Raw genomic sequence first — 24,019 nt, forward strand, 5'->3', positions numbered from 1 at the left:
TTCTTCCTTCGCCTCAATCGTCTTCTTACAGAAATACATGCTTCTCAATTTCTCATTGGAGGTGATTGGAATTTGGCTCCGGACCCAGTTCTTGACAGAACCGGTTGCATCGATACCATCCATGCCTCGGATAGAGCCATCTTCCGTGATATTCTCACCGACACTGGTCTTGTGGACCATTGGAGACTCAGTCACCCACAGGATAAAGAATACACGTTCTTTTCCTTTACTCACGGTACCTTTTCACGTCTTGATTACTTCCTCCTTTCACACCACTCGGTCCGCTTAGTTACAGACTCTACAATTTTAGAAGCTGCCCTTTCTGATCACTCTCCTGTTTTCTTATCTCTTGATTTGGGTCTTTCGAGTCCAGGACGCAAGCCGTGGCGTTTAAATATAAACAAATACAAAATACCAGCAGGTAAACTTCTTTTACAGTCGCACTTGCGTGATTACCTTATTAATAATGAGGATTCTATTTCCTCTAAATGGATGGTCTGGGTGGCTGCTAAGGCAACCATTAGAGGTCAACTCATGCGGGATGCTGCTTTATATAACAAGAAAAACGTTGCCAAACAAGTAGATCTAGAAACCGACATTCGCCGGCTCTCTCAATTTTATATTTCAAAACCGACTCTCCAAAACCGTAAGTCATTGGAACAGGCACGCATGTCTCTTAACAATCTTTTTACTACTAAGGCTGAATATGCCTTACAAAAGATGAAAGGCCGTCACTATGAACAAGGGGAAAAAGCTGGTCGGTTACTGGCTGCGCAGTTGCGTCAGAGAGAAGCAGCTGTGGCGATTCCAGCTATTAAATCAAGTGATGGTGATATAATTACTCGACCACAGGAAATTGTTGAGGAATTTGCCTCATTTTACAGATCTCTCTACTCTCCAAGTAATCACGTAGACACACAAGCGATGTCCAACTTTTTAGATGCGGTACATCTTCCACGACTCTCAGATGAGGGTAGAGCCCTACTTGAAGGTGCTATTACGAAAGAAGAAATCTCCTCAGCTATAACTTCCTTACCATACCATAAAGCTCCGGGTGATGATGGTTTTCCTCCTGAATTATTTAAGTGGACTAGTCAGAGTATCATTGATACTCTTCATGCTGCCTTTGAGGAAGCTGTAGAGGAATCTTCTCTTGGTTCTATTTCCAACAAGGCCATCATAGCAGTTTTGCCAAAACCTGGTAAAGATCCTTTGTTGTGCGGTAGTTACCGTCCTATATCTCTCTTAAACTCTGATGTCAAGATTCTTCCTAGCATTCTCGCATCCCGTCTCCGTAAAGTTTTACCTTCTTTAATTCATAACTCTCAAGTAGGTTTTGTTCCCAGTCGTTCCTCCCGAAATCATTTACGTACTCTCTCTCATGCTCTATGGTCAGCCAAACATCTTGCTGATGATGCCCTCCTTCTTTCTTTAGATGCTGAAAAAGCATTTGACCGCATTGAATGGGAATACCTTTTTACCATCATGAATAGATTTGGCTTAGGTGACCAATTTATAGCTAAAGTGCGACTGCTTTATGATTGCCCATCAGCTCAAGTTAACTGTGGTGGTTTTCTTTCTACTCCCTTTCCGATTCGACGGGGTACTCGTCAAGGTTGTCCCCTTTCCCCTCTCCTTTTCCTTTTGGCTATGGAACCTTTGGCCGCTACAATACGTCAGTCAAATGCTGTGGTAGGTGTTCCCCTTCCAATCGGCCACTCTAAAATTTATTTATATGCGGATGATATTCTTCTCACACTTACTGATCTTCACTGCTCTCTTCCTGCTCTTCTCTGCGTTATTGATGATTTTTCTTCCTTCTCTGGCTATAAGATAAATTGGGATAAGAGTGAAGCACTACCCATGTCCATTGGTACTACAAAGGATGCTATCTCTGGTTTTCCATTTCATTGGCAACCATCTCGACTCAAATATCTAGGGATATTCATTAATAGAGGATTGGATAATATTGTAGTGGACAATTTAGCTCCTTCAATCGTACAAATGCAAAGAGACTTTGACAAATGGAAAGCCCTTGGCTTATCCCTTTGGGGACGAGTTCAGGCGGTTAAAATGGTTACCTTACCACGCTTTCTGTATGTTTTGGGTATGCTTCCTCTGAACATTCCCTTAACCACTCTTCGGTCCATTGACTCGAAAATTAAACTATTTATCTGGGGTACGACTAAACCACGTCTCACTTTGGCCAAATTGAAATCCCACCAATTACAGGGAGGTTTGGGTCTTCCCTCTATTGAACATTATTATCTTGCCCTTCATCTTTCACAACTCTCCTTCTTTTTGCCCAAGTCTAAAGACATTCCTCAATGGGTCCCACTCGAACGCCACTTACTGACCTCTGGCCCCGGTTTGTCCCTTCTATATGGTAAGGGTACCAGCTCCTCTGACCCTAAAAATCCTGTATTATCTGCAATGTATAAATCCTGGCAAAGAAGTCATCGTATACTTAAATCCAATCCGCGGCTTCATATTAAAGCTCCTCTGTGGCTCAACTCGGCTATTTGTATTCGCGGCCGTACTTTATCCTGGTCTACGTGGCAGCAAGCTGGCATTCATTCTCTGGAGCAACTGTTTCATGGTGACAATTTTAAATCCTTCCCCCAACTTAGTGACGAATTCCACCTACCACCCACACAATCTTATAAATATTCTCAGCTTCAGCAAGCTCTCAACAAACACCTAGGTTCCCCACCTGCGCTGTTATCTGCCTCTCCTATTCTGTCATATCTGCATTTATGGGGGAATCTTAAAGGTGTAACCTCTGGTCTTTATAAGACTTTCCTGCATCCTTTATTTTCACAACCTCTCTCAAAAGCTCTTCAATTGAAGTGGCAATCACGTCTGTCAGTTACTTACTCGAATACTCAATGGGATCAAATCTTAGAAGGATTGCATAAGGGTGTCCGAGAAGCTCGCCTCAAATTCTGTATTTTTAAAATCCTCCATGAATGGCATTGGTCCCCAGTCAAATTACATCATGCTAAATTACTCTCGCACTCTCTATGTTGGAGATGCTCTGCTTCCGGTTGTGATATTACGCCCATTATTTGTGAATGAGCCCGTACTAGATCATTTTGGCTTTTTATACGTAAGACTTTGGCTAGCATCATGTCGCTGCCTTTGCCCTTTACTTCTGCAAATATTATTTTACACGATTTTCGTGACCTTCCGAGGTTCTCCAAGCCACAGGTTCGCCTTCTCCATATTGCTTTGGCTACGGCTAAAATTTGTATCTTGCGTCATTGGAAGTCTCCCTTGTCTCCTTCTCAGGAAGAATGGTTGGTGGCAATGGTACAAACGGCTTCTCATGAACATATCATCTATAGTCTGCAGGATCAGGCTTCCATCTTTCTTCAAATCTGGTCCCCATTCCTGGACACCACAGTAGATAACGACTCTGTCTCCTCTACTTCCTCTACTACGACTACCATTCCTTCTTAATTCTATCCCATTCAGCATCCTCCTTTTGCTACTCTTTTGCTTGTCTTCCGTCTCCTTCCATTTCCTCTGCTTCTATCTTCCTTCTTAATCGGTTTTGTTACTCTGGGGTTCTTCTTCCTTTTCTTTTTTCTTTTCTTTCCTTCTTTGCTCTCTCCTTTTCCTTTCTTTCCTTTTCTATTTTCTTCTCTCTTTTCTTCTCTTATCTTATATTTTTTCTCACATACTTCTTGCTTCATCACCTTCTAAATCATGGAATCATTGCTATTTTTTCTTGCTTATGGCATATCTTTCGTCCAATGTTCTCACATGTACTATGTTTTATTTATCAATTCCTTCTGATGTACTCTCCCATTTGTATATGCATATGAATTTCCATCTGCATTTTTCAATAAAAAATTTCAACACAAAAAAGAAAAAGCTACATTATCTATGTCCCTCCAGACCCTAAAAGGCTCCTGAGTTAAATGGGCTGGTTTGGTTGGGGTCAAAGTAAGAATTGAGAGGGCGCTGAGAATAACAGAGCTATCAGACCAAGTGACCGGTAAAACATCCAGAATGGTTATGCCTTGTATGTTAGTAAAAATGCCATCCAGCGTATGGCCAGCCTCATGAGTTGGGGCGTTCACCAGTTGAACCAGCCCCAAGCTTTCCAAATCTCCCTTTAATGTTTGGGAATCCGCATCATCCTGTTTTTCTAAGTGAAAGTTCAGGTCTCCCAACACCATAAAAGAGTCCTCAGTCACCAAAGATTCAATGAGCGAGTGAAGATTAGCTAGAAACATAGATCGCGAACCTGGCGGTCTATACATGAGCACTCCCTTCAGATTGTATGAGGGTGTAACCTTGATGGAAAATTGACATGCTTCACAACTTTTAGACGAAATTGGAAATATTCTAACAGGGAAGTGATCCCGCGTAACAACCGCTAGACCGCATCCTTTTTTTCCCTGTCTGTCAAGTCGATGGACTGAGTACCCTGCAGGTATAGCTACCACTAAATCAGGGTCGGATTCCGCGTCCATCCATGTTTCAGTTATAAATAGCGTATCTATGTTTTTATCAATTATTAAATCATGAATTTCTTGTCTATGTTTACCCAGAGATCTAACATTAATAAGTTCAATAATGATTTTACTGGTGTTGATATTATTACAAGAAATGGCGCGCACTTTGTTGTTAATAAACGGCAGAGAGGAGGCACAATTGGGACATGTGAAGATAGCCGATTGAACAATGTGCTCAGGATTATAAGTGGACAGTTATCACATGGAGCTGGCTTTAGTAATATTGATATAATTCTGTTCTATGTCAGGTTAACTCCCAATAATGTAAACCTTAGCTCAACTCTTTGTAGATGTAGCTCTAAGCAGACAGACTTAACTTGGGAGAAATGTGTAAAGCATTTATCCGCACCAAAACAGTTAAAAAGTAGAAAACACAACACAATAAAAATTCCACTCCAATTTATAAAAATAGAGAAGAGTTCAATGAACAAATAGACCCCAAAAACAACAAAACTCCAATAAGGGGAACAGGATGTATTCATTTTGAATTAAGTTTAAGTGCCAAAAAACCCAATGCACCAACCACAGCAACCAGTTGCACTACACCGGATCAAAGTCAAAGGTCAAGGTCAACGTGATGGAGCACAGGTCAGATATGGAGACCTGGTCCAACCCATTCAGAAAGTTTACCATCTATAGTCAAAAAGGTCTACATTTGGCCGGATACCTTCTCTTCGATGTCCTGCTGAAACTGATATACTGCTATGGAAAATCTCTGAACAGGAACAACCTGAATCTTTGGCCTGAATGCAATGCAGCTTCATCAGTTTGACTTGGCAGGTTGAAAAAACAGCAAAGGACCGCACACCGCTAGCCACTCCTCGGGGTTGCGCCTAAGCACTCTGGTATGTGAAGTGTCTGAAGTTCAAAGAATTACTGAAAGTTCGTAAGTGGTTCACCTATGTAGGTGCAAGTAGATACTTGTTATTCCCCCGATCTCTAGACCCGGGACATGGCCCGGGTTTCGGGATATCTTCCCTCATCAGTAGAGAAAGTCAATAGGGGTGGAAGAGAAGGCCGCCTCGTAACCGCCACAGGCCTTGTTGCCCAGCACACAGGTCCGTGGTCCAGAAGCTCGTCAGCTTGGGAGGCTCATGGGAGCCCTTATGTAGAAATAACAGCAATGGACAGCACACCGCTAGCCACTCCTCCGGGTCGCCCCTAAGCACTCTGGTATGTGAAGTGCCTGAAGTTCGAAGAATTACTGAAAGTTCGTTAGTGGTTCATCTATGTAGGTGCAAGTAGATACTTGTTAGTCCCCCGATCTCGAGACCCAGGACATGGCCCGGGTTTCGGGATATCTTCCCTCATCAGTAGAGAAAGTCAATAGGGGTGGAAGAGAAGGCCGCCTCGTAACCGTCACGGGCCTTGTTGCGCAGCACGCAGGTGCGTCGTCCAGAAGCTCGTCAGCTTGGGAGGCTCATGGGAGCCCTTATGTAGAAAAAACAGCAATGGACCGCACACCACTAGCCTCCGGGTCGCCCCTAAGCACTCTGGTATGTGAAGTGCCCTAAGTTCAAAGAATTACTGAAAGTTCGTAAGTGGTTCACCTATGTAGGTGCAAGTAGATACTTGTTATTCCCCCGATCTCTAGACCCTGGACATGGCGGTGTGGGTTCATTGCTGTTTTTTCTGGCTTGGCAGCTTGGTCCCAGTCTTCTGTTGGATCTCCAGGCAAACAGTACTAAAAAAAAGTTTTTAAGTCTCAGCTTTTAGGATCATCCAAGGGTCCCATGACCCCAGAGACTCCACTTGGGAATCAGAACTCACTCCAGGAAGCCATCAGGGTGCTTCAAGAATGTCAGCTCCTTGCAGATTTTATGTCCCCGTAGATTACCAGGAGGTCAGACAACTGACCCTTAGAGTCCACTTCTCAGTTCTAGGAACAAAATTGGTGCAGGTCTAGCCCTTGGGGTCTCTCTGCACAGCTTCAACAGCAGGGGCAGCCCTTCTTCTGTCTTCCACAGGCCCAGATGTGTTTGTAAGGGGGTACTGAAGGTGCCACATTTATGCCCTGTTCCTGTCTGTGGGTGGGGGAAACTCATGGCCATCTCCTAACCATTCCCAGGGGTGCCCCAATCCACTTTTAGAACAGTTCCTGTGTGTTTTACTGTATACTATCACACAGTGACACTCTCTACTTAAAACCATTTGGCAAAGCATTCCGGGCCAGATGTACAACCACCCAATTTGCGCCTCGAAAGTTGCGTCGCAGTTGCGAGTCGCAAATTGGGATGTACAACAGTGTCCGAGAAAATGCGAGGCTCATGAATATTAATGAGCCACTCGTAATTTGCGAACCCATTGCCCTCCCAGGTATGGTGGCCTGCTAGGCTCAGCAGATCACCATGTCTGGGACCAACAGTTTTTTCCTGTTGAATGCAGCCCATTTTCCTGAAAAGAAACTGGGACCACTGCCTGGCCTTAAAAAATATTTTCAGAGTTAGTCACAAAGGGGAAGAGTTCCCCTGGGGCCCCCTTCCCATTTGTGACTTCACTACCACCCTCTTGAAGAGGGTGGTAATTTGTGAGTGTTTTGCGACTGCAATTGCGGTCACAAAACATTGGTACATGGCTTTGCGGTCGCTATTAGGAAGGGAACGCCCCTTTTAATAGCGAGTCGCAAAACCTATTTAGCGAGTCGCAAATAAATTGCGACTCGCCAAATAGGCTTTGTACATGGCCCAAGAGGTTTTTGCATGCGCAAACGGGTCACAAACCCATTTGTGCAGGCAAAAACGGGTCGTACATGTGGCCCTTCTTCCCTTCTGCAGAGATCCCCATGCCCACCCAGAGGTGTGGCTGCTATGATAAAGGGTAAACCCTCCCTGTGGTCATTAAAAGCTGGTTGTTGTGCAGCCCTTCCCACTGGTTTTGGTGCCTGGCTGACTAGTAGGACATTAAAGGGGGAAGACCAAGTTGTGACCTATATCTGCCTGTGACTGGCTAGGTACCGTTTGAAGTTTAAATAAATTAATGGGATTAGCCAGGACGGGCATCCTGTGTGGGGGAAAAAGCATCTCCCCCCACTCAAGTTCTTTGTCCACTGTCTAGTAGCAATGCAAATCTCAACACAGGAGAGCCACTAACAGTCGGGTGGCACTGAACACTGGCAGAAAGACAAATTTAGCTTAGGTGGGAAAATGGCAACATTCTAACAGAGCATTTTCAAAATAGTAAATTGAAATCCCACTTGAGCAGTTGTTTGGATTTTAAATTACTGATACAAATGAGTCCTTGAATAATTTTTCTAGCTGGTTCCAAACTGCATTATAAGGTGTTATAATGTAACCCATTGTTTTTCTATGGAGGAGCCTGTCTTGCCACAGTGAAAAACTAGTTTGGTGACTTTTCACTGCCAGGACATGTAAAATTTAAGTACATATGTCCTCCTATTTAATTATAATGCACCCTTCCCTTTTAGCATGTAGGGCCTACTTTAGGGGTGACTTAAATATTAAAAATGAATGTTTAGTCCTGGAAAAGGGTTATTTTGCCATGTCGAATTGGCATTTTTGAAACTGCACACTTAAGCTGCTGTGGCAGGCCTAAGGCCATGTTGTACATGATCACTCTAGTGGTGGCACAATAGGTGCTGCAGTCGACTTGTGACATTTAGCCTACAGGACCTGGGTACATGGGTTGCCATATACTAGGGGCTTATAGGTAAGTTACATTTTCCAGTCCGAGTTTTTAACCAATTTAAAATGTTTTTAGGGGTCAGAGCATAGACACTATGGCTTGGGTAGCAGGAACCCAGTGTAAAACGCCCACACCCAACAGCATCAATTAAAGAAAATTGGAACTGACATTCAAGAAGAGGCTTTTTCATACAGACACCATTGAGGACTGGGGTGCAGCAGCATAGCAAACTATGGGCACTAATGCAAGCAAGTAAACACTACCTAAAGCAAGGATGACACAGATGCATAAGGGACAGGCATTCGTTTATTTGAGAGCAGAGGAGATTTTGAGGAGGATGCTTACATTTTGCTCCGATTCTGTTTTTGTGTATCTCTAGAATGCGGCACAAATTGGCTCAAGCAATGCAAGGACCACATGACAGCTGAGTGTAAAAAGAGATTTAAACCTCAAGAGGGGCCCTGCACACCGGGTCCCTTAACGCCCCACCCAGGGACACCAGTCACCTGCAAACATCTCAGCTCAGGTAAGATCCAGGGGGGTGTTTGGGAGCTCAGGGAGTGGGGTTGCTTATTTATTTCTACAGTCAATTGAAACCGTCACAAAATAGAAACATTAACCAAAAACAGTAGGGATAAAGATTAGCGGCCAGATTTTACAAGATTTTGCTTTGGGTTTGCGTCACTTTTTTGATGCAGACCTCGCTCAAAATCCTCTGTGATATTTGCAAATCATTGTGAAGGCAAATTTGTGTCGCTTTGGTTAAAAAAAGTTATGAAACAGTACACTGTGTTGCATTCCATCAGGTAGGCATTCCATGGGTGGTGCATGGGCGTTCCATTGCATCCACCCATGGATTGTGAAGCAAACTAATATCTACAAAAGGCTTGTAGACATGGGTTTGTGCACCTGCCTGAGGCTGTCGTAATGAGGAGAAATATCTTTATTTCTCTGTTATTTCCCCTTTGTATGTGTGCTGCATTCTGCAGCACACATACAAAGGGGAAATAGACTCAAAGGATAGTGTTTGTGCAGGAAGGGACTCCTTCCTGATTAAAAAGTATCCTGATCTTAACGCAGATACCTTGCAGTATGGTCCAAGTGTGCCTGCATATACACTAAGACGCCACAAGTGGTTATAGGGTAGGCGGTGGGAGAGAGAGGTGCGGCGTATTGGCCAGAGCAGCTCACTTCGGAGCCCGGACCTCAGTGTACGATCACCGGTGGCCTCTCAACTCAGCATGTGGCTGCTGGGACCTGCTAGTTTTGCTGGGGTGGGGGGTAGGGGGGGGCTGGCTGCACACCGCCCACAGAGTTAATGAGATCGGGCTAAGGTGTGGGCAGCGTCCTGCTTAAATGATTAATTGTATTTGGATGAATACATGGGAGCCCTAAGCCAGGGATGCATAGTGGAAGACAACAATTGTGTCTGGGACGGCCTAAATGTATATTCAGACACAAGAGCTCGCATGAGGATCACGTTTATCAACCCCAGGAGGGCAATAGAATGGCAAAACAAGCACCATAATTACTATCTTTGCACACTCTCACAAGTGCTCATGGCCGAGTATGAATATAGCAAGGCCTAACGTGGACCAGAGAGACATGTGATGTGTCGTCTCACCTGATGCTGCCAAGGGGGCTCTTAATGATATGACGGGAAAAATACCTGCAAATACCTGTTGTTAAGGGCAAACCCATGTGGCTGAACCTGATGATGGGTGGTGAAATTCTAAGAGGGGGGCCATGTGCCCCTGTAGGTGTGCAGCAGGTGGCGAGGTACCCGGGTGAAGAGACCTGTCACTCAAACTAACAGAACACATGAAGAGAACGGACCTGTTTGAGTCCTAGAGAGACCTTAAATCCTGGTGGTACAGGAAAAGCAAGAACAAACAACAGCCACATGTGACCTGAATTGTCCCAACCAGGCTACCAAATGCAGAAATGGCCAACTAGAAAAGAATTGACCCTCCTCTGCTAACCAAAAAAGGACCTACACATAGATTCATCAAGCAAAATTGCGATCGCAATATCTGCGAATTAGCTATTGCGATCGCAATTAACAGAAAAGCTATTCATGATGTGAAAAACACAGAAATTGCGAATTCGCAAAATTAAAATAGCGAAATCGCAAAATAAATCGAAGAATCTAGGAGGAACCCCTATAGCGAATCGGAAATAGCGAGAATCCATGGATTCTGCGATTTATTGTGCGATTTCCCTAAATAATCGCAAACGCAATTCATGAAAACTCGCAATTACCGAAAAATCGGAAAATCGCTATTTGCGAGGCGCAATTTAAGAAGAAGCAAAAGCAGGTGGTAACCATGAAGGAAAAAAATGTTTTTTAAATCTAACGAGCCACAGGTGCAGACCTGAACAAACACACTTAAGGAATCACAGTAGGAGCATGAGGACTCTCACAATGCCAGGACTCTACATGGTGGTCAGGCGGCGAAGGCTCCAGGCTGCAGCACGGAACAGACGTAGGATCCAGGAGCGAATATTCGGGCAGCGGGTCACCCTTCTGGGCCAAACTGCAGAGCAAATTTACTCTAAGTACCGCCTGAATGGGGCAATGATCATCAAGCTGATCCGGGACCTAGACCCCCTGATACAGCACCCAACAAGGAGGACCTATGCCGTGCCCACACATGTCCAGGTCTTGTGCAGCCTGCACCTACTGGCCTCCGGAAGATTCCAGGGGATAGTCGCTGTTGCAGGGGGGATATCCCAGAGCACCATGTCCCGCTGCCTAAGGAGTTTCCTGGAGGCTATGCTGACCCGGCTACACCACTACATCTCATTCCCGACCAGCCAACAGGACTTGAATGAGACCAAGCTTCAATTCTACAACGTTGCGCAATTCCCACATGTAATAGGATGGATTGACTGTACCCACATCCACATCTGCCCACCAGCACAAACGGAATACATGTACCGCAACCGCAAGTCCTACCACTCCCTCAATATCCAGATGGCCTGCAACGCTAAGACTTTCATCACGGACATAGTGGAACAGTACCCGGGGAGCACACATGACTCCTTCATATTCCGGCACAGCAGCATTCACACACGACTGGCCAGGGGAGACTTTGGCGAAGGACACCTACTAGGTAAGTACACATGCCCCCAAATAGTACACTGTGATCATGTAGCTGCGCAGAACAGGCACTCACCCTCTGCTCCTATCATTTAGGTGACAGCGCCTACGCTCTCCGTGAGTACCTCCTCACCTCATACCTCAACCCTGCAACACCACAGCAATGGCGTTACAATGCTGCACACATACGCACAAGAAATTGCATTGAGAGGACATTTGGCCTTTTGAAAGAGCAGATTCCGCATACTTCACAGGACTGGTCGGGCCATCAAATACGAGCCTGAGGTCTGCTGCCGCCTCGTGGCCGTGTATGCAATCCTCCACAACATTGCTACCAAGCGCAGGATACCTGTAGAGATCTCTGGCAGTGAGTCGGAAGGGGACAACCGACCACCTGCACATGTGCGTCATGCACGCGGGGAGAATCCTGCAGAAGGACACAGGCGCCGCAACCAAATCACCATTAACTGTTTCTAGTGCATCCACTCCCCACACCCAACACTTCACTCATGCATGACAATAGAAATAATGATATGAGTCAGATTAAGTTTAACAGAATATTTGTTATTGTTTTTTGCACAATAAAGTGGGAATTTCTCACACAGTAACATGAGAGCCATATTGAGTCATATGTCCCATGTATTTGAGGAGGGCATGCTTGTCTCAGCAGCATGGCCCTTCATGGTACTATACAACTGTTCAATGGCGCCTCCGGGCAGACGCTCCCAATCTTCTTTCCAGCTCTTCCTCCGGATTTGCCTGTGAGGCAGCAGAGGGCCTGGTGCTGCGGCGGGGTGCTATCACCAGTGGCACGGATTGGCTACTGTGGCTTGAATTAGCCTCACTAGTGTCACCCCCCCACCCGCCTGGCCATGGCCAGTTGCCTGCATACCCTGCACTGCAGTGGTCACTTGCTCCAGTGCTCTTGCGACATGCTGGCAGCACTGGACCATTTGCACTTGCATGGCCAAGGAGCGTCGTGAGAGCTGGGAGGTCGCATTCCCTATGATATAATTTGACCACGTGTACGCAGACAGGCGGGTCAGCAGCTGCCGGTGTCTGCGCCGGTTGACGTCCCGCTGGCTATACATGGCCTGGGTGTTGGCCTCCACTGCAGCGGTCATCCTCTCCATCCGGTCTGACAGCTGTCCAACATTCCTAGCGGTCTTGTTGAGCTGTAGATGTATTGCTGCGAGATGACGGGCTTGTGTCTGGTGGATGTGGAGCATACGGTGCTCAATAGAGAGCCCAGGTGCCTGCACATTCACCCCCCTGCCAGCGCGTTGTGTAGTATTGCGCGGCTCCCTCACCAGTCCGCTGGACTGGCTCCTCACAGCGGCAGTGCGGCGGGTTTGTTTGCGTGCTGCAGCTGTTGTTGTCAGCCCCACTGGCGTGTGAGTCACACTCTGTGGTTGTGCTGCGCCTGTTGGCGCTGAGGTGGCACTGTCCACAGGGGCAGGTGGTGGTACTACCGCAGGTGCGGCAGCTTGCCCTGATGGTCCTGGGTGTTGGGATGGATGTACGTCTCCCTCGGTGTCCTCAGTAATGTCTTCAATTTGTAGGGCATCGCTATCCGTACTGGGTACTTCAGCGCCACCTGTGATGTAAAGTGGACGTTGATTAACCCCATGCATGCTACCCAGATTCCCCCCTGTGCTGGGCCCCAATGCAAACGGGCGTGGTCATGACGGAACGGTTCCGTCATGAGCATCGAAGGGGTTAATGACATGTATCTTACACATTGAAGGTTGCTACATGCATGCAGGCTACCATTCCCTGACTCGCTGCAGGATTGACTCTCACTGAACAGGTCTCGCTATATGGGGCTAGATGGTAATTGTGGTCAGACTACATGTCCCACAATGCAATAGGGCTTTTGTGGTGTGTTTTGGCTGCATGACTGGGGTTTCTAATGGGATGATCTGGGGTCATGGCCATTGTTAGGGGACAGGGTCGCAGTTGCATGGCACTTACCTTGTGTATCTTGGGTGGGTCGGGAGGAGTCCAGCTGGGTTACCCCCACACATGCCTGGGGATTCAGGGAGTCCTCTACTCGGTCCTCAAGTGGGGTGTTGGGTGGGACAGAGGGCTCCCATCCTCCTGTTGCGACACGCTCACCCAGCCTCTCTGCGATCCTCTTCTTGGCCCGCCCTCTGAGGTCGTACCACCGTTTTTTCAAATCATCCACAGAGCGCTGGGTCACCCCCACAGAATTTACTTTTGCGCGGATGCGCACCCAAATCCTCCTTTTGTCGGCCTCAGGCACCCTTCTCGAGTCCTTCCCAAAAAGGCAGTCGTGGTCCTTGCACACTCCCTTTATGAGATATTCAAGTTCTTGTTCCGAAAATGTTATTTTCCTTTTCCTTCCTGTGGAAGTTTCACCTGCAGCTTCCTGTGACATGTTCTGCAGTGGGGTGTCTCCTGGTTTTCAGCTGGAGGTACTCTGGAGTGGAGTTCTGAGCAATGCTTCTTCCACTTCAGGCTCATAATGCAGAATGAGGGTGGAACCTGTCTACTTCCTGGTTGTGATGTCATCACTGTGCTCAGAATGCGACTTCCCGTTTTTGCGATCTCGCAATTAGCGAGATCGGTAATTGCGAGATCGCAATTTCAACAAGGGTATCGTCCGATTCTGCGAATTTTATGCGATTTTCGGTGTTGACCTCCCTATAATATGCTTTTTACGTGAGCTGTACCAGGGAGCAACGGCCAGGGTCAGATTTGGAGTGAACGGGGAGCTTAGTCATCACTTCCCTGTTACAAAGGAGGTTAGACAGGGATGTGTACTGGCTCCCTTCTTATTTAACCTCTATACAAACGGGCTTGAGAAGGCCATGTTAGAAGGGAGCCAGGACTTACCTGCTATTGTTCGTCGCCCTATTCCCGCGTTACTCTATGCGGATGACGCAGTGATTATGGCGCGTACTCCAGTGCAACTCCAAAAACAGTTAAACTCCTACTGTAATTTTATGGCCTCATTGGACCTCAAGGTTAATATAAAAAAAACTTTTGTTATGCACTTTGGGAAAAAGACATCCAAAAATAAACCGATATCCATTGAAGAATCTAGGTTGGAGTGCACTAAAACATACCCCTACTTGGGTATATTATTTGATAGTGCTTCATCTTGGAAACCTGCAATTGTTAGCAGACATCTCCTATTTTTAAGAGCTACATCCGCCCTAATTATGTTTGCACGCAAACTAGGGAAGCCCCCCCCCCAAAAGAACTTTTACAAATATACTATGCAAAGTGCCATAGCGTAGCTGTCTATGGCGCCGGGGTATGGGACTATGTACCAGTCGACATTTTGCAGAGAGTGGAGAACACCTTGATCTGTTATTTGTTGGCTGTTTCACAGCGTTCTCCAACGTATGGTTGCCATATTGATCTGGGAATGGACTACATAGCGGATTATATAAAACTTCAGCCTATTTTATTGTGGCACCGCATTTCGACAACAGAACAATGTTCTTTAACTTGTGCTTTAATTTTAGACTGTCTGGGCTTACATAATTGGTCAAATATTCCGTGGCTGTCTTTTGTACATGATACCTTCAGGGATTTGAACCTTTCTATATATTTTAATGAGCCGTTGCTTTTAACTGGAATCACAAGAAAGTCTCTGAAAACAACATGTCTGTCACATTTAAGAGAGCTACGCTTAGCCCAAGAATCCAATAAAGCTTCAAATCGACACTTGCTAAGCATTCAATGTAACCAGGGTATTCAACCGTATCTAATGTATAGCTTGACCAACTATGAAAAATATATGTTGACACGGTTTAGATTTAATACTTTCTTTCGCCTGCTTACATTTCCGAAGAGACAAGACTGGTCTTCCTCTATTACTAGGTGTCCATGCGATGGTATCTCGGAACAATCTAACATTCATGTAGTACTGTTCTGTAAGTTCTATGACTTACCACGCAAACGCTGGTTACTGCCAATATTGTTGACCCAAGGTCTAAGGAGATGCCAACCCGCGTTTTTGGCTTTACAACATCTAGAAACTGCATCAACTACCAAAAGTATTGCTATGTTTCTTAAAAATTGTTTTAAAATACGTTGTTCTTACGACCAACCATAGTCCCAAAGTTGTATTATAATATTTTTCTCAGGAGTTTTAAACTATCTAATTGCTTCTGGTGCTGAAAATATACCATTAACCGACGGTACCCAATCCTTCATAATCTTTTTATTTTTTCATCTGTAGTTATAATAGTCTCTATTCGGCAATTGTAACGACATTGTTTAATATCAATTTTAGCTTGTTTTTATGTTAAGTATGATGAAACTGTATAACATGTTGATTGCTTTTATGATTTTATCCAGTTCTAAAATCGAATAAAGCTTATACTACTACTACAATTTCAACAAGGGTATCGTCCGATTCTGCTAATTTTATGCGATTTTCGGAAACTCGCAATCGGCGATTGCGGCCGATTGCGATTCGCTTTTTTAATCGCAATTATTCTTGAATCCCATTCTGTGATTTCTACATTGCGATTCGCATTTTCTCGCAATATAGGAATCGCAGAATTTGAGATTGATGAATCTATGTACTAGTCACTTGCCTCTCAGACATGCAGGACAAACTGAACTCTATACTGGCCAAACAGCTACATGCAGTCAGATTAGCCGGGTCTGGTGGCTCAGTGGACAAATGCATCCACTGTAGGGTGCTATGTTCGACCTCATGGTCACAGGTTCTAATTCCGGCAGGTCCACTCAGCCTTTCATCCATCTGAGGTCGATAAAATGAATACCATTGAGTTGGGTAACAATATACATCTGTTATTCAGCGCCTTGAGACTTTCGGGTGATACGTGTTCCCACTTGTGGGACACCCCCGCGCCGCACGGCCACCAGCTGCTGCGTGTGCCCTTTGCCCTGCCACTTCTGCCTCGCTGCCGCTGACCACGCCCCCTCCGGCGTGGTCCGTGATCGCCTGCCGGCTCTCCTGATACTGCTGCTAGTTGTTGTTTTTGCCCTGTTTTTGCCCCCATTTGTGCCTGTTTTTTTATTAAGATTGTTGTGCCTGTGTTTACGTTTCCTTCCTGTTTGTCCTCCTACCTCGCCGCCCTCCGCTCTCCCTTCCCGCCACCGCCGCTTTCCCCGCCCCTTTTTCTCTTCTGTACCCTCCCCGCTCCCGCCTCCCAGCTGCTCCGCCCACCCGCGCACTTCGCCTTAAATGGCGACCGTGCGAACGCGCAGCGGTCACGCGCAGCGGGCGCGCCGATTGTGCGCCGAAGGCGCGCCAAAGGTAAGCCCGTCTGCGCCCGTCCGCGACCGGATCGCGACCAGCGCCAGGACCCCTGGCCCACGAAGACCCCGACCGACCCGCCTGTCGTACTCCGCCGCCACCCTCATCGCACTCAACACCGGCCGACTCCCAGAATGCCACCAAGCCACTCCACGACGCACCCACGGACCTTTCAGCTGCCACGCCTGCAAATTCACCTGCATCCGGACCTGCCCCGCACCAGCACCCGCCAAGCCGAACACCAGCAGCACCCACCTCAAGTGCATCCTGCTCAACACCCGCTACGTCCACAGACACGCCATCGAACTCTGGAACCTTCTAGACGCCACAGCCCCTGACGTTGCCTTCCTCACGGAGACCTGGATGAACGCCTCTTCAGCTCCCGACATCGCCATCGCTATCCCAGAGGGCTACAAGATCATCCGGAGGGACCGCAACGCCAACCAGATGGGAGGAGGCATCGCCATCATCCACAGGAACACCATCCGTCTCACGACCAGCACCGACAACACCCTGACCAGCGCCGAACACCTGCATTTCCAGATCCACACCAACCCGAACACCACCCTCAGAGGCACCCTGATCTACCGACCCCCAGGACCACGCACACAATTCAGCTAGGACATCGCCGACTTCGTCAGCCCGCATGCCCTCCCCTCCGCTGACTACATCCTCCTGGGGGACCTCAACTTCCATCTGGAGAACAACAACGACCGCAACACCAGCACCCTGCTCGACAACCTCGCCAATCTTGGACTCAAGCAACTGGTGTCCACCCCCACCCACCTCGCCGGACACACACTCGACGCAGTCTTCTCTTCCAGCACAGACATAGACTTCAGCCACGCCACAGAGCTTCAATGGACGGACTACAGCTGCGTCCACTTCACCTTCAAGAGAACGACGACCCACCACCACCAGCAACAGGCCGCCCGCCGAAGCTGGAACAAGATCACAGCAGACCAGCTCGCCACCTCCCTGAGCCAGCACCCTCCTGCCAGCTCAGCGAACCCCAGCCAGGCCGCCGACAACCTCACGAAGTGGATCAGCATCTGCGCGGACGAGCTCGCCCCGCTGAGGACCCCGCCCAGCAGACCCGGCAGCAAGAAAGCCTCGTGGTTCACCGACAAACTCAAGAGCTCCAAGAAGAACTGCCGAGCCCTCGAGAAAGTCTGGAGAAGGGAACCTACACCGGACAACAGGACCTCCTTCAAGCTTGCCACCCGGAAGCACCACCAGCTGATCCGCGCCGCCAAGAAAACAGCATTCAAGGACAGGTTGGACAACAACGCACACAACTGCAAGGAACTCTTCAACATCGTGAAAGAGCTTTCCAACCCCAGCGCAGGAAACAACGACATCACCCCATCGCAAGACCTCTGCAACTCCCTCGCTTCATACTTCCACAACAAGATCGCGGACATACACAACAGCTTCAACAACCAACCAACGCACACCATGACCGAACAACCACCCCCCACCACCACCCTCCACGCCTGGACCCCGATCAGCACCGAAGACACCATCCGCACGATGAACTCCATCCACTCCGGATCACCGACCGACCCCTGCCCTCACCACGTCTTCAACAAGGCCGACGCTGTCATCGCACCCCACCTGCGAGACATCATCAACACATCCTTCGACACCGCCACCTTCCCTGAGAGCTGGAAGCACACCTAACTCAGCGCTCTACTCAAGAAACCAACAGCGGACCCCACCGAACTCAAGAACTACCGCCCCATCTTGCTCCTCCCGTTTCCAGCCAAAGTCATCGAGAAGACCGTCAACAAGCAAATGGCCGCTTTCCTCGAGACGAATGGATCCCTCGACCCCTCACAGTCCGGCTTCCAAGCCAATCACAGCACCGAGACCGCCCTCATCGCCGCCACCGATGACATCCGAGCCCTGATGGACAATGGAGAAACAGCGGCCCTCATCCTCCTAGACCTCTCCGCGGCATTCGACACTGTCTGACACTGCACCCTAGTACAGCGCCTCAGCAACATCGGAATCCAGGACAAGGCGCTGGAATGGATCATCTCCTTCCTCGACGGAAGAACACAGAGAGTCCGCCTACCACCGTACAAGTCAGAGGCCTCCGAAGTCATCTGCGGCGTCCCTCAAGGATCATCTCTGAGCCCCACCCTCTTCAACGTCTACATGAGCCCCCTCGCGGCCATCGCACGCAAACACAACCTCAGCATAATCTCCTACGCCGACGACACCCAGCTGATCCTCTCCCTGACCAACGACCCCGCCTCCGCCAGAGCCAACCTGCACGAAGGGATGAAAGAGGTAGCCGAGTGGATGACGACCAGCCGCCTGAAACTGAACTCTGACAAGACGGAGGTCCTCATCCTGGGCTCTTCACCCTCCGCCTGGGACGACTCCTGGTGGCCTCCCGCCCTGGGCACCGCACCCAAACCGACAGACCATGCATGCAACCTGGGCTTCATCCTGGACTCCTCCCTCTCCATGACCAGGCAAGTCAACAACGTCTCCTTGGCGTGCTTCAACATCCTACGCATGCTACGGAAGATCTTCTGGTGGATCCCCACCGAGACCAGGAAGACCGTCACCCAGGCCCTCGTCACCAGCCGACTGGACTACGGCAACGCCCTCTGCGCCGGTACCACCGCCAAGCTCCAGAAGAGACTCCAGCGGATCCAGAACGCCTCAGCCAGACTCATCCTCGACATCCCACGAACCAGCCACATCTCCGGACATCTGAGAGACCTTCACTGGCTCCCCGTCAACAAAAGAATCACCTTTCGCCTCCTCACCCACGCACACAAAGCCCTACACGACCAAGGCCCGAGCTACCTCAACAGCCGGATCAACTTCTACGCTCCCAAACGCCACCTCCGATCAGCCAACCACGCCCTCGCCGCCGTCTCCCGCATCCGAAGAGCGACTACAGGAGGAAGGTCCTTCTCCTACCTGGCCGCCAAGACCTGGAACTCCCTCCCGACCGACCTGCGCCTGACCCAAGACCACCTCTCCTTCAGGAAGAAGCTGAAGACCTGGCTGTTCGAGCAGTAGCGGCACCCCCCCCCCCCCCACCCCCCACCCCCCAGCGCCTTGAGACCCTACGGGTAGGTAGCGCGCTCTATAAGTGTCATTGATTGACTGATTGATTGTTCTATTCAAAAGTACATGTTATAGAACAAAGGTGCAAGCCTCTCTGGCTGGTCTGTCCAGGAATACTAAAATCATAGGAGACCGTGTGTGTAGCATCGAGGAGGCCATTGTATCTTTGCAGTCCAATGCAAAAGATGCTCAGTAAAGGAAATGGAGAAGATGAAAAGGACATGCAAAGACCCTTAAGATAGATCCAGCAGAGACAATATTTGCATACACAATGCTAGTAAATCTATCAAAGGAACATGTGTATTAGCCTTCTGCAAATGACTCTTCAAGCAAGAGTAAAGTGAGGATGGCCCTCAATGAGTTAGCATTGTGCATGCCCATAGAGTGGGTTGCCCCTCACCTGGACCCGGGGAAAAGTCCAAGGGACATAATAGTAAAACTAAGTTCATCAGATACTAAGGTAGAAAAGCTCAGGGCAGCACGGCAGCAGGCAGCCGTAGACTTCATAGAATGCACAATGCATCTGTATCAGGATATCTCGCAGGCTACCCTAGCCAAGAGGAAGTCCCTATCTGAAGACACAGATGAGCTCAGAAACAGGCAGATCATGTACAAACGTGCATTCCCATTTGCCCTAATTTGCACAATAAATGATAAGTTCCACTCATGTGAGATCGGTGGAGGATGGCAGGGGATGTCTGGGTCTGCTGGCAAACAAGCATCTGACATTGAGCAAAAGAGATTATACAGTGCAATCGGGAGGAAGTCTGTTTCTGTTTGTGCATTAGTTAGTGAGTGAATGGGAGGATGTTTTTATGGAACATGCCACATGACTGGGGTAACACACGTCAACCAGCTTTAGAAAAGCTGTTGCTTGCGATGTCTCCAGACCAGGAAGCCACCACTGATTCAAAGACACCTAATGGTTAGGCTTTTAAAACAGATCATGCTGGGTTTCAATTGTTCGATTAAAAGACACAAGGTATGGAGGGCAATCATGGGGGAACAATACAATATCGAATGTGGATGCTGTGATGGGTGGATAAATCTAGGATTGGCAGATTGTTTCCGGGACCGCAGAGACCACGTCGATTAGACTTCTGGATTAAAACTATAGGACCACACATCTGATATTTCGCCTTGAAAAAGCCCTCAGCCAACTGGCCACTTGGTGAAACACTTGTCTGCTGTTTTTGTTCTTTTGTGTGATATCTAAGTTTTAAAAAAAACAAATAAAAAATGGCAAATCTTGCCGATTGAGAACTACAAGACATAACTCTTGTAAACTTTATTCCACTAATCTTATCGGATTAAGGGGCACAGACCTCCAACCATAATTCGTAGAATATCGTATGTGTCCAGCAAGCACTCCTCCTTATGAAAGCTACACAGCTGATATCCCACAGAATCTATACCACACATTTTCATTCTACATCTAAAGTCAGAAGGATGTGTGGCTTCATGATAACCTTTAACAGAGTGATTTCTATGAAGGTTTTGTATGCACTCATAGATACAGGAGACGGCAGATACAACACTATTTTAGGTAAACTGAACATGCAGGATTTCTCCTCAGTGGTGACCTGTGTGACAAACTTGCAGCAGGAACCCCACCTTCTTCAACTTTTAGATATTATCAGTCACAATCACAAAGCATATCATGAAGTGCGTTGTGTGGGTGACTTTAACCTTGTCTACAATCCATACCTAGACCTCTTCCCATTAGACAGATACTCAGGACAGCAAATGTCCTGCACCTTTAAATCACGTATTGCAGTGTTAGGACTCACAGGCATCTGGCGTGAGACATATCTATTTGAGAAGGAGCAATCCTTTTTCTCACACACTAACATCCTATTCAAAGATCAATTTGGTTTGAAATAAGAGTACACTACTAATCCAAACAGTTCAAATTGAGGAATGTCTCATAACCATCTTAGACTATGCACCCATATTATGGGCTTTCACATGGAGGAATCACACAGGCCTTAAAATGCATGCCGGTTTGATTAATTGATTGTGAAAGATAAAATATACAAATAAGAGATAAAAGAGCAATGCAAGATTACTTTGAGCTTAATCAATCAGACACAATTACACCCCATGTAATACGGGATGCTTCCAAGTAGTCCTTTGGGGCAAGGTGATATCAATGGGAGCACACCAGAGCCACAACAGGTCACTCATCAAAACCGAGTTATAGGAGGAACTTGGAGCCAAAGAAATCCAGTATAGAGAACAGGAACCCTCTCAGGAGTGACAAAGCTAAGGTGCCCAAAACATTTATTATTGACAGAACGAGCACTGAAAGAGTGTAACTGAGATTAAAACAAAAGATTTATGAAAAAGCCAGTAAGGCAACTGGACGCTCGACTACGCCTATCTAAGATGTTCTCCAGCATAGCAAATGTAGAGTTACGGAATTACTCTGAATCCAAAACACAAGCACCTAAACAATGTGCATTCTAGGCATTCTACATGGATCTATGCAGTAGCCACCGCCATGAGACACACAGAATCTCTAACATTGTGGAGTCCATACAGTTTCCCATCACACCACAGGCAATGAGAGATGACCCGGAAAACCATCCCATCTAACAATGTGCCCAGCCCTGACTTGCTCACACATGTCTTTTACAAAAGATTCTGTTCGCTGTTGATATCACATTTGACCTCTCTCTACAACTCATTTAGTGAGTCAGACAGAATCACTGACACTATTGGGGAAGCAGAAATAATCTAAGTACATGAGGTGGGAAAACTGAGAGAAAAGTCTGACAGACCCATATTGCTACTTAATGTGGACGGCATGATGTGGATATAAAAGTGATAGCTACAGATTGGAGGTATGTGTGCCCTTCCTGGTAGATCCCTACTAATCGGGGTTTACTAGAAACACCCAGACGTTTTATAACATTAAGTGGGCCCTGCATCTCATTGAAAAAGCCAATAGTCGATCCATTGCGTTGCTAATCCTCACGACCGACTGCCTGGAGTGGGCATTTCTGCAGCAAGTACTGGAAAAGATCAGAATGGGCCCCAATATGAAGCAGTATATATGGGCAGGATACATGGCATCATGGGTGAAAGTTGTAGTTAATGGGGGAAAAAAACGAGATCTTTTGCCTCTACAGGCATGCCACAGTGTGCCCGTTGTCCCCCTTACTATTTGACTCTAGCTCAACTGATCATATATCGGAAGTCTGTCGCATAGGATACACCGATTTGCCGATGATATTCTCACAACAGTGACGAAACCGAAAACCATATACCCACAGCAACTCACCCCATACAACGCTTTGGAGCAGTTTCAGGCTTTCAGATCAACTTCACTAAATCAGAAATGAAGGGTATCCAGATCAGCCAGTCAGTCAAAAATAAGCTTGAGTCCCTGTTCTCTTTTTAGCAGGCGAGGGGCAGTGCCAAATATCCAGGCTTCTAGACAACATCAATCTTGCACAAACTCTAGGGCTAATTACCTAGATCTTATAAAAGGAATCATAAAGGACTTGATTTAATGAGGCTGTACAGTTATCTCATGGTGTAGGAAGGTGGAATCTGACTACATGGTGGCGCCCATTTTTTTCCTGGTGTTTTTATTGTTTTTTTACTTAGTTTGACTGGGATCCTGCTATTCAGGGCCCCAGCCTAGCTGCTTCCTCTCTAAATTGATTGCATGTACATTGGGTACACTCCAGATTGGTTACTGAGTTACCCCTGTGAGTCCCTAGAATATGGTACCTTAGGTACTAAGGGCATAGGTACCCCAGAGGCTTACCAGGGGCTGGAGCTTGTATTATGCCACCCCTGGGAAGCCTTCCAAAATAGCACCACAGGTCTGCTGCTGCAGCCTGGGTAAGGTGGTGCATGCACCCCTTACTGAGATATAGGCTACCTATATCTACCTTAAATGACAGACACATATACATCTATAAGTCACTCCTATGGCAGGCCTTAACAATCCTGAAGGCAGAGTGCTTGGGTTTGTGTGAGAAGGTGCCCAAGCATGAGCTGGGCCCCTCTGTAGCTTTCGGAATCACTTCTCTGTAGCTGTTCTGTGATACATCCATACCATATACTCTTAAGTGCATTATAACCTTGCGGTAAATGCATGCTAACTCTGGGATGGCTGCATCAAAACATGTCGTGTTTGGTGTCAAACACTTTGGAATCCTACCACCCCCCCCTTGCTAGTCCTGGCGGCGGCTGTAGAATGTCACCCTTCTAGAGGGAGAAGACATGTACACACTTACTTAAATGGTAATAGTTTTAAAGAGCCCTGGCATCACAAAATGGATGCATGTTAGGTATGGATGCCACAGACACAGGTCTGACCTCCTGCTGCTGGACGAAACTCTGGCAGGGGAGGCCTGGACAATAGGTTTCCTG

General features: G+C 47.4%; 1 protein-coding gene across 2 annotated transcripts in view; it reads left to right on the forward strand.

The window, feature by feature from the left end:
- Positions 1-24,019, forward strand: part of LOC147692464 (RAS guanyl-releasing protein 4-like) — a 516,206-nt gene that overhangs the window by 435,022 nt on the left and 57,165 nt on the right. For both annotated transcript variants that reach the window (XM_086938673.1, XM_086938674.1), the window contains one exon: positions 8,548-8,694. In XM_086938673.1, coding sequence (XP_086794799.1) covers positions 8,548-8,694 — 147 coding nt within the window. The remainder of the gene's footprint in view (positions 1-8,547; positions 8,695-24,019) is intronic.

This window comes from Lissotriton vulgaris, chromosome 9, assembly GCF_964263255.1.
Source record: "Lissotriton vulgaris chromosome 9, aLisVul1.2, whole genome shotgun sequence".
In the NCBI taxonomy this organism is placed as follows: Eukaryota; Metazoa; Chordata; class Amphibia; order Caudata; family Salamandridae; genus Lissotriton; species Lissotriton vulgaris.